The sequence below is a fragment of the Aricia agestis genome, chromosome 12, assembly GCF_905147365.1.
Source record: "Aricia agestis chromosome 12, ilAriAges1.1, whole genome shotgun sequence".
Classification (NCBI taxonomy): Eukaryota; Metazoa; Arthropoda; class Insecta; order Lepidoptera; family Lycaenidae; genus Aricia; species Aricia agestis.
In genome coordinates, this window is record NC_056417.1 from 6,048,191 (window position 1) to 6,060,618 (window position 12,428).

The 12,428-nt window shown below is 33.7% G+C and overlaps 1 protein-coding gene across 5 annotated transcripts in view; it reads left to right on the plus strand.

The window, feature by feature from the left end:
- The window catches only part of LOC121732810 (G protein-activated inward rectifier potassium channel 3-like), a 69,624-nt gene that overhangs the window by 52,590 nt on the left and 4,606 nt on the right, over nucleotides 1–12,428 (plus strand). For 2 of the 5 annotated variants that reach the window (XM_042122795.1, XM_042122798.1), the window contains 3 exons: nucleotides 8,055–8,496; nucleotides 9,510–9,689; nucleotides 10,880–11,069. In XM_042122795.1, coding sequence (XP_041978729.1) covers nucleotides 8,055–8,496; nucleotides 9,510–9,689; nucleotides 10,880–11,069 — 812 coding nt within the window. Of the gene's footprint in view, nucleotides 1–8,054; nucleotides 8,497–9,509; nucleotides 9,690–9,818; nucleotides 9,999–10,879; nucleotides 11,070–12,428 lie in introns of all 5 variants that reach the window. The other 3 variants (XM_042122794.1, XM_042122797.1, XM_042122796.1) reach the window with 2 other exon arrangements.

A 12,428-nucleotide genomic window follows, 5' to 3' on the forward strand; every position in this document is an offset into this window, starting at 1 on the left:
AAAAACATTTTTATCTCTGGGTCAAATTTTTCCTGTCTAGAAAATTTTCGCCCACGCCGCTATCAATTTTTCAAAAGACCAAGGTACCTATCTACCTTTGCCTAAGGCCTAAGGCACCAAAGATTTAAAATAGTACTACCTGTAACGGACTTTAATTGTCTTCAGACGCCACATAAAGATAAACAACAATCCCATGTTTGTTTCCCAAATAAACCATTTTATGGGATCTACGAACACGTTTCACCTGGTGTTTTACTATCATCATCATGATCAATGACCAACATCATTAGGGACAGTAGATCAACGATAGCAATAACATATTGAAGGCTTCGATCACTAAATATATACTAGTGATCGAAGATTCAAGGGGTAAATATTGTGACAAGGGGTGAAAAATTTGGGGACAACGTTTGTATAGAGGATCTTTCAATCTGTACTAGTTTTGAGAAAAAACTTTTTAATTTTTCTATTCTATAAAATTAAAAAGTAAGTAGATCTCTTTTTTACTATCTAACCCTAAATAGACTTAACTAAAGTTGATAAAATAGAGAATAATAATAAAAATTAGCGTTGGAGCAGGATAAATGGAAGGACTTGGGGGAGGCCTTTGCCCAGCAGTGGGACAGCATAGGCTCTTAAAAAAATTAACTGATGAACGCAATGTATTAAAAATTTTTTTTTGGAATTTTCTGTTACAAAATGATGTATAGTATATAGGTCTACCAGAATGTGATGGCAACTTTTTACAGCAGATTTACAAAAAATATCCTTGATGTTTCACACACAGAATAAGCCGCTAAAGGAATAAAAAAAGATGAAAATGTTTTATTCCTATATTACCCCGTCATTGCTAGAGTTAATTTATTTTCTCACTTCTTGCCATCAGAATCTGGTAGAACTACAGCAGTGTTTTCTGACATGTAAGTCTTAGAGAGAATAAAGATCTTTAAACCTAACCTAATTAGAAGACTACAAACTCATAATTACACATTGGTTTTCTTTGAGACTATCGCGTCGTTTAGCTTTGCGGTTATTCTAGTGATCGCCTCAGCTTATTGCGTTTCAAAGCGATCGATGAAAGATGCAACAATTTCCATCTTTCAAATGTGTTTTTCGTCACTGTCAGTTTGCTAATTTTCCGAACGAGTTTCCATTTTCGTTCACATAATATTTCCATAATATGAGCAATTTAATAGAAGATAGTGGAATACTAAACTCAGCATTGTTTTTAATATTGTAGAGTATTTTCCGTTATTAAAGAAAAGTAGCTGTACATAGTTTGTAGTCTTATTTCCATACTATAATAATATTATGGTGTATCTATTATAAAGTTACATGAAATCTAATATTTTATAAGTTTTTATTATAAGAAAAACGACGTTTAATGCATTTAGTGCAAAAGCAGTAAAACAATAATATTTTGACTGCGCAATACGAACGCAATGCAAAAATGTAGTTAATTCGAGAGAAAACAAAGCATTTTGTCCTTGTACTAAATTGGATTAGCGATAGGTGCTGATAAATTTAACAAACGCTCGGATTTTGGTTATTCTTTTACAGTACTTAGTCCTCATACATTATACCCACCACACACTTTTTGAAATAAATTGACTAATAATTAACTAAACATTATTCAAAGTGGATTACAAATATTGCGACTACTTTCTTCAAACAAACAAAACCGTTGTTAACAGAATTATCGTCAACATTTCTTTCACTGTTACTGCACAATATGCATGTTGTTGTAATAATATTTTCAGTCGTTATAAAGCTCTTATTTTTCGCAAATAAAACCCATGTTTAAATCCCCAAACCTTAGCCTAAACGAAAACCTAATACTTTTTGGTCTACAATTACTTATTAGTTATTACTTGTTACTGTGTTAATTGATAATTGGTGGCAGTTACTATAACGAATAATTATAACTAGAGATCGCCCAATGTTCGAAATTCCACCTTTTTAATTATCTTCTTCATTTGGCTCCCCGTTTAACTCTTTGACTATTTCAGATTTAATAAAAAAACAACAATCCATTTTTAATTTGACAAGTGACAACAGATTTCAACCATAAACAATAGGAGTATAATTCGTCAGTATAGGCTTGTCAGTCAAAACATGGTTGTGTGCGCGTGTATGTGTAATGTTTTATTTATTAAAATAATCTATGATAAAAGCATAATTTTAATTATAATTATTAGCTCGATGCACTCCTTCTCCATATAAACTACAACTGTGCGAAATTTATTGCTCCTAAGTTTCCGCATTTTTCGTAAAAAGGGTTCCAAAGTTTTTCGCTCGCGTATTAATATATAGATAATAATATTATAGTAGGTGAATTGAGTACAATATTCTGTCTTTTCAGTCTCAGAGTAGGTTGGCTAATGAGTAATGACTAATGAGTAGGTGCAGCATAAAAGTAATATTTGAATTTATTACGCAAAATTTTATACCTAAAATAATTTATATGTTGCCTGTAATGCTATTATGACGATAATATTTGCAATATAAATTGTAAATAATTGTCTTCAATTAATTTAATTAGTGAACTTAAAATGTAAAATAGTTGTATAAGCTAAAATATATTTTGCATGCTTCAAAAGCAGAATGTTTGCTACTGCACCTATACTTTAAGATCTTTTGTTAAAAACATTATATGCAAATAAACGATTATTATTATTATTATTATAAAAATGATTAATAGATCATGTAATGTCGTAAAAGATTTGCAATGATATTTAAATAAAAGCTAGAAAAGTCTGAAAAATTACACATAAAGAAATAAGAAATATCGTTAATATATTCTCTATTTAGGAATTAAATAATAAACAGAGAAAACGTGACCGCATGTTTTGGTTGTATTTATTTGTATTCTTATGTTGATTGTTGTTGATTATACTTATATTATATACCGATATTAAATTAAAAATGCAAAGATTAATGGGTTTCATACTTCTTTTTTAACCCCTGCCAAAAAGAGGGGTATTGAGAGGGAGAGGGAGGGGTCTATCTTTCTGTGTGTTTGTTTGTCTGTCTGTGTGTGTGTCTGTTTGTGGCATCGTAGGCCCTAGGCGGTAGCATCCAAACGGGTGGACTAATTGTGATCTAGTTTTCTTTATTTGGATACTAAGATTATCAAACGTGTTTTTAGCTATAGTTTATCATCATAAATCCACTCAGTGTTGAAAATGTTGAGTTTGGTGTAAGGTCAATGTGTGGAGGTAAGTCCGTCTAGCGGCAAAACTTCCATATTTGAACGACTAGTTTGATATGGCTCAGCGGGTAAAACAATATTATTTTTAATTACTTTTAATTGTTTATTTTTTATTTTTCTTAATTTAACGTATTTATTGAGACTCATGATAGGCTACGACTAACAGTTAAATCCTGTAAAGCCTAGCATATGAAATAATTAAAGGTATTTATCTATACAGGTGTCACAAAACTAAGTGATAATATACTTTAGGGTGTGTATAGGTCCCCTGTATAGAGTTCACTGTGAAAGTAGCAGCGCTGAAAGATTAACTTTTTTTTCACCTATGTGTGGGAAAATTCATGAAGCTCGGGCGCTTGCCCAATGCCCATACAAAATCACAAAAAAATTGCTCTTTAACATTGAACTCAATATTATAGTGACAATTTATTATAGATAAATAGATATACGCGTTCACAGACACAAGGACTGGGTACTTAGCCTCTATTACGCGATCAACGACCAAAGTGTCTATGACATTATTAATAATGCGGTAATTATACAATGAAATATAATAATAACTCATAACTTATCGCATATACAGGGTAGGCTATTGCGTCAGCATAGATGACGTTCATTTGAATATGGAATACACATTAATCCATACGTCCATAGTATGGACGTATGGATTAACCATAGACTCCATACTTGATTAAATATTGCGAAATGTGTATGTATTTGTTATCTCGACCTCACGCTTAAACCGCTCAACCAATTTGGATAAAACTAAGTATGAATTATGAAGTATTCCTGAGAGAGGGTACAATAGCATAGTTCTTGTTTCAAATAAAATGCAACGTTACAAAGTTACAGTCACCTCTAGTATAGCTACATATAACATACATAACTAAGTCAGGTCAGTAAAGCTCCAGCTACTATCAAAACACGTAAGCTAGCTAAGGACTATGACAACCAAACTTAATTTGCATTTCGTGGAACTATTTTATCTCAATTACTCTTCCATAATATAGTATTTCAATGTGCAGAGTATTATATCGGTAGACATTTCAATAAAACCTTTTACACTATCACTGTTTTGTGTGATCCTAGTACTTAGTTATCAGGCTTTCAAGTTTCATGCTGTGGATTATTTCGTTATTTATTACCTGAATAGAGTGGTGGTCTGATGACTAATAAAAAAGTTAGCGTTAAAAAAAGAAAATTATTCCACAAAATAATATTTCGCTGGTGGAAACACCATCTTGTTACTGGGTATTGTATTTTGGATCGTTACTCTTTAAGTTATATTTCAGGAATATGCATGTTAGTTTTGTAAAATGGACATAGGTGATGCCTAAAGTAAATATGTTTTGATTAATGATCTAATATACATATAAATAAAATTGGAGTGTCTGTTTGTAATATTGAAATAACCGTTTTTTACTACATGCGTATCTATGAATATTTAGACGGTACAGACACCAAAATAACAAATTTTTAGAATTTTTGTCTGTCTGTATGTCTGTCTGTTTGTTCCAGCTAATCTCCGAATTGGCTCGACCGATTTTGACGGGACTTTTATTGGCAGATAGCTGATGTAATAAGGAGTAACTTAGGCTACTTTTTAAACGACTTCCAAAAATGAGGAGGATATATTTTTACTTTTTTTTTAATTTTTACCTATGTATTTTACATTTTGTTGACGCGGACGAAGTCGCGGGTAACAACTAGTAGTAAATATAAACCATTAATCACCAATAGGCCAAAAATTAATTTGGAGATAAAGCTATATATCAATTTCATAATTCATGTTATTTGATATTTTGTGATATGAAACAAAAGGATAGAAAAGTAGTAGTAAATAGTTTTCTATCTTATTTTAAATTCGTAAAATGTTGTCAACATTTCGGAAAATTCTATGAAAAACACTCCCCTCTTAAAATAAATAAATGTGTTAGGTAAATGTGACGTAAAAACTTGTTGTATTTATTATTTACTATAAACATGTTTTAATTCATCGTTTTCAACAAATAATTATCACATAATAACTTCCTTCATCGTCATAATTTATTGTTTGTGTTGTATTTCATTTCTATTGACATTCTCTTGAGACTGATTGATTGGATTAAAAGTGATTTACTGTCCAATGACACTAATTTAGTTAAGCTGAGTAATTAAAAGTCATTTAACCTAATTCAGTATCATGGAACAATAATTATTATTGTAAAGATCTGAGATTTTGTAAATCGAATAAAATATCCCAACCCATCATTCCCCAAGCGGCAGCCGGCTGACGCGTAACAATTGAAAATATATTGTCTGCGATACCCACGATGGAGGTGCTAGTTGCTACTGTAACCTTACTAGACGCGTCATATTATATTTTCTTCGATCACTTATATACTAGTGATCGAAGTATATTTTTCTTAAAACTAGCTGTCCCGATGAACTTCGTGTCACTTTAAAACCTTCCCTGGACATCTACGAATATTTTAAGACTAAAATTAGGCCAATCCGTTCAGCCGTTTTCGAGTTTTGGCGTTACTAACACAATTGAAAATCCATTTTATATACAACTAGCTGTCCCGGCGAACTTCGTGTCACTTTAGAACCTTCCCTGGACTTCTACGAATATTTCAAGACTTAAATCAGCCCAATCCGTTCAGCCGTTTTCGAGTTTTAGCGCGACTCACACATTTTAAAATCCATTTTTATATATAAGATGTGTCCCGACACCGGTGTCCGATCCTTTAATGTCATGATCTATGGCATATTTTATCGACAAATTGGCTCTCAAATTTTTTCTCTCTCTCACGGCTGTAAAATGGCAGCCATTTTAGTTTTTCTCGGGCGTTCACACTAATCTGACCAGTACTTCTCATGTAAATATCCTATGAAGATAAAAAAGGTCTCATTTGATAGCTAAACTTGTGGACTACGCTTACACAGGCAATATGTCATAAATTTCGTGGAATCAAACATAGAAAAACCAAAGTTTAAGAAAAAAAATTGTGCATTTTTTAATTAATGGCTTTTCGTGAAAAATCTAGCATATTAAACTTTTTCTTTTTTATCTTAAAAAAATAAAGGAGGTTTTCATCTTAAATATTGTTTTACTTCAATGCTCTAAGTCAGATAGTTTAGAAGTTATAACGATTTTCCTATGAAGTATAAGTCAGATTAGTATGAAGCCAGAGTTTTTTTTTTTTAAAGTTGGAGAAAAAAACATTTGAAAGCCAATTTGTCACTTAAATATGCCATAAATCATGAGTTCAAATTTTTTTTCTCCAAATTTTGAAAAAAAATATTCTCTGACTTCATATTAATCTGACCTATACTTCATAGGAAAATCGTTATAACTACTAAACTATCTGATTTAGAGCATTGAAATAAAAAAATATGTAAGATGAAAACCTCCTCTATCTTTTTAAAACAAAAAAGAACCAGTTTAACGCGCTAGATTTTTCACAAAAAGCCATTAATTAAAAAATACACAAATTTTATTCTTAAACTTTGCTTTTTTTATGTTTAATTCCACGAAATTTATGACATATTGCCTGTGTAAGCGTAGTCCACAAGTTTAGCTATTAAATGAGACCTTTTTTATATTCATAGGATATTAACTTGAGAAGTACTGGTCAGATTAGTGTGAAAGCCTGGGAAAAACTAAAATGGCTGCCATTTTACAACCGTGAGAGAGAGAAAAAATTTGAGAGCCAATTTGTCGATAAAATATGCCATAGATCATGACTTTAAAGGATCGGACACCGGTGTCGGGACACATTGTATATAGATATTCATTGCACCGAATTTTTTGCATGCCCCGGGAAAATGTGCGCGAGCTCTTGAAAGAAGATAGGATAGTGTTTAAACTATCCTATCTTCTTTACTTTTACTTCCCTGAAGAAGTATATTATAAAATACTTACTTGCGCCTGAATAGTATTATTTTGGTATAATTCTGCTGAATTGAAAAAATAAGTTTAATACTAAAATACTGTTAATCTTGTTGTAAATAAATGTACCGAAATAACAACAATTGTTCATACTTCCATGTCCCAAAACTGAAATTTGCCTCTTGTTATCAGAGTGAGGTCGCAAACAGGAAACACGAATTGGTCGTACGTTAAACCCACGAGGTCGCTAATATCCTGCATTTATTTTTACTCAGGAAAATATTGTAATACTTGTTTATGACCAGTTAATAGCCATATTGTTATTTCATATCATAAAATTGCTCTAATGTGCCTATGTATTGTCTCTTAAAATAAAGAAAAATTTATTGATAGCCTTTAATCCTAATATGACAGGACATTTAGGCTAAAAGTATCTAAATTCTTGTCTCCGTCGTCGGAGAGAGGGCGCACCGCCAAGTTTTAGTGGGTAGGGCTTTTTTCGAGCGAGTCCCACATATCCGCGTCAGGATCTCCCTCATCCCCCGCGGAATGCGTAAATGCATTTCTTGGCGTAAAAAACAAAAAAGGTACATGGGCGTACCGAAGGGGGGGCAGGGGGATGGATCATGTTGACGTCCCTACTAAGTATATTATCTAGTACTTTTATCTATAAAAATTAAGAAAACGAATTTTTGCCATTTGTTTGCAATACAATATTTTTACAAGTAAAAATTATTAATTTTTTATTCTTTATAAACACCTAGCTTATAAAAAAATCTGATTTGCTACCCCCCCCCCCCCTGGCCCAGAATATGGATAATTCCCCCCCCCCCCCCCTGGCCCAGAACCTGGGTACGCCCATGATCAGGTACCCAGTCTGTGGCGATCTTTGTCCAACGGTCAGGATGCATACGCTAATATGACCCGCCCAATCAAACATACTTAGTAATATTTTTTATTTATTTCCAGATACCGTCAGGCCCGCTACGCAGCCCGACGCATGCGAAAGCGTGTCATCTTCAAGCACGGAGACTGTAACGTTGTCCAATGGAACGTGGCGAAACGCCGGCGCCGTTACCTTCAAGACATCTTCACAACCCTCGTGGACGCGCAGTGGCGCTGGACGCTGATGGTCTTCGCCCTCTCCTTCATCCTCTCCTGGCTCCTGTTCGCGCTAATATGGTGGCTCATCATCTTCACGCATGGCGACTTAACGCCCCCCACCAATTCCTCCGAGCCCTTTGTCCCCTGTCTCAACAACGTCAACTCCTTCACCGGCTGCTTCCTCTTCTCCGTGGAAACCCAGCACACCATCGGCTACGGCTCTCGGACCACAAACGAGGAGTGCCCCGAGGCGATCTTCGTCATGTGTCTCCAGAGTATTGTAGGCGTCTTCATCCAAGCTTTTATGGTAAGATCTTTTGTCGTGTTTATAATTGATGTGATTTATTATACGAGTACTTACTCAAATCAGAAATTCATTAGAATTACCTTAATAATTTCCCAACATTATTAATCTTTGTCTATTATATAGCAAAAATATTATATTATTGTAATACACACATGGCCCAAAGAACAGTATTTCATACGTTCATGACTACAAAATATATGACTTTAAGAAATGCTTTGAAAATTGTTAAAAATAATGAAAACTAAATGCAATTTCTATTTCATTGTTTACACAAATTGACAGAATTTCTACGTTATTACTTCTTACATAACTTTGTTCTATTGAAACAAATTGAAACCGATAGCTATAATTTTAAACACTTATAAATACTTTTCTAAGTCTTCCGTCTTTACAACCAATATGATAATTTAATATCAAAATAAACTTGGCAGACCGCCAAAAATACGCGAATACGTCCAGACACTCTTTAAAATTAAAACGTTAACTAAGTGGTTTACATGTTACACAATTTTTAGTGGCTGTAGTAAATAAATAAAGTTACAGCTGCATTCTTGCCAGATTCTAGATTATCTACTGCTAAAGTGCTTAAAATGAACCAAAATTAATGTGGTCTAATATTACCTTTCTTGGCAAACAATTCAATAGCTATATGATTCCGACAGGCACCTGTCATAAATCTTTAGGTAGAAATGTAGAAGTAAATTTGTAACTGTCAAAGTTATAAAAATGAATCGAGACAACAATAATTTGTAAACAATGATTCATGGTAACTAGTTCTAGAACGATTAACAAAATAAATACTAATTCATTAATATAAAGAGATAGAAACAAAAACGGATCTACATCTAATTATAGATAATGATAATAGTATTCGAGGAACACGATTAATTATTCAATAAAAACAAGATCCGCTCGCAGCAATAGCTATTAAAATATTGGCAACTCTTCTAGCGAAGAAGATTAAGGAAAGTGAAGATACAAATCAAAATCATAATGGTTGTACTTTATTTTAGGTGGGAATCGTATTTGCCAAACTTTCTAGACCAAAAAAACGAGCCCAGACGCTATTGTACTCAAGGCACGCGGTCATTTGCCTGCGCGATGGCCAGCTATGCCTGATGTTCAGAGTGGGTGATATGAGAAAATCACATATAGTAGAGGCACATATAAGAGCACAGATTATCCGCCGCAAGGTATATTATTTCGACAAAGCAGATACTGGTTAGTGATTGGGGATTTCAGTCAGCACGCTTTTCGATTTAACCCGTCCACACCTCGATATCGTTTGGATGATATTTCAACTTTCCATTTCTTGTCCATAGGTGGGTCTAATTTTCGCGAAACTCGCGCGCGCGAAAAAACGTAACACGACGCTTCTCTTCTCTAACCAGGCTGTCATTTGTCTGAGAGACGGGGAGTTCTGTCTGCTATTCCGAGTGGGGGATATCCGTAAATCCCATATCTTGGAAGCGCACGTCCGCGCGCAGTTGATTCGCAAAAAGGTACTGCACCTTTCACAGTTATTCAGTTCAATTTGGTATGTAAAGAAATACATCACATTGTGTATTATTTGAATAATCACAATAATTACTTACGTTGATTTTTTATCTTCATCACTTAATTTAATTACACAATTTCAAGATTCGAGTTACTTAGAGTTTTATTTTGTTTTCTTTCCAATTCCTACTTATTTCCATTTATAAAAAATTCCGCATGCTCTTCACGATTCAAATTTTTTAAGCCCACTTTACATACCAAATTTTATTGTACATTCAATGTTTGTATAATTATTTTGCTGTTTATATTTATGACTATATCTTTAGACCCATCTAAGGATTGCTTGCTCTAACTCATTAAAGTGTTTGTGTGTATTTTATTAAAATCTTTTACTCTACCAACTTTTTCTCCTTCGCTTTTTATAACTTTGGTGTCGTGTTCTGTTACTTTCGACCACTTTCTCTACTTTCGCTGCAATGTAAGTGCATCTTTTTCAATAACTTTATTCTCTCTTTTTGAATGCAAAATAATGATCGTGACCGACGCCATAAAAAAGAAGTTTTATTGCAGAAAACATTAACAATGTTGTAAAATTAAGACATTAACGTAAAAATGTAAGAACGTATGGGCAATAAACACCTTTCTTCTTGGCGTTGGACATAAAATTCCGCACGCGAGTTCTGAGGCATCGGATGCGGATGAGTACTCATCTCGCAACACCAAATCCTTGGAGGTCGCAAGCGGATTATGCATGATATTAACGCTGGAACAAAAGTAACCAATGCCTAAGCTTTATTTGTTGTAGGTGTAACTAACAAAGATATAAATAAGGTACAAAATAATAAAAAGATAAATTTATTTGCTGATCTCCTTTTTTATATACCAGGTGACTCGGGAGAACGAGACTCTACCATTCTACCAGCAAGAGCTAAAGGTTGGGGCTGATGGGGAAGAGGATAGACTGATGTTCATTTGGCCAATGACGATCGTGCACAAAATCAACGAGAACTCCCCGCTGTATAATCTGTCCGCTTCAGATATGTTGAAGGAGAAGTTTGAAATTGTCGTTATGTTGGGTGAGTAGTTTCTTCTGTAAAAGTTCTGATATTACAGGCTAAAGGAATGTAATTCCTGACTTTATTCCATTGCAATACATTTTGAAATTAAAAAAAAAAATGTCAGATCAAAATGATTTGAAACAAAGTAGGTAGGTATACAATATCATCGGACTGACAAAGACGAAAATAATTAAAGCACTTAGGAACACTTTGAAGAATGAAATGGGAAGAATGTAATGTAAATTTAGTTAAATTAAAACAAAAACTGCACTTTTATAGCTCGTTTCTCTGAATGTAAAGTCTACTAATAATAATGGTCTACACTACGTGGTCGTTCCATCCCGCCCAAAATGACGACACTTGTTACCGTACAAACGAGATTTCCATGCCAATATTGTGCTCTTAATTCATTCGCTGTACCGTGCGTCACGCGTCAAGTACTTGGCGCTAAAACGTGTCAAAGTTTTGCTGCATAGTGTGTACAAACCCGGAAAATTATTTTCATTTGACGCCTTAACATATTCTAGTATTTACTATTCGAGAAATTGAGTTATAATCAGATGGGAGACCTACGTTATTTGAATGGGCTTTATCAGGGGTTCCCAAAGTGTGCGCCGCGGCGCCCTCGTGCGCCGTAGAAAGGCAAGAGGGGCGCCGTGAGTCGATCCTCCATCATTATCCGAAACCACAAATGTTATTAAAATTAAATTAAAATATTAATAATGTAAAGCGGTTAGATGATTAAATATTTGTTCATTATTGACTATTAACCTAACAATAATCATTAGGTCTATATTTAAGCACCTTCCCCAATAGCTAGGTAGAGTCCCTACTCTACCTAGCTAGCCGTGACAAAATATTGATACGTGTAACTTTGCCGCAGGCTGGAAAAGATTGGGTACCCCTGGGCTATATCAAGACTTCTACTATTGACTTAACATATCCCGACCAAATAATGTGGGTTCTCTACCATGTTAGCCATTTCCCTACGAATTAAGTATACATTTCATAGTACATTTGCTATTTAATATAATATCATACCTTTTAGATTGTGATTTTGAGAACCCTTTTATACATTTGGCATAACTTTATCTACTCTATAATCTTTAATGTCCATAACATCGAAACGTATTAGTAAAACAATATTATAGGTTCAATGAAGTCATCTTCTTCATTCTTGGCACAACTGTAACGAAGTTTTGGTATTTTGCCCTGTGTATTTGTAATGCTGAATTTGATCTAAATTCTTTGCTTATATGAAAATTTCCAAGAATATTCTTTAACCGCTCTAACTTATGAATAATTCCAAATTGTGTATTCATACGTTATAGTTATTTTGTCCTTCTCTGTCAAAGATCTTTCTAACCTATCAAATAA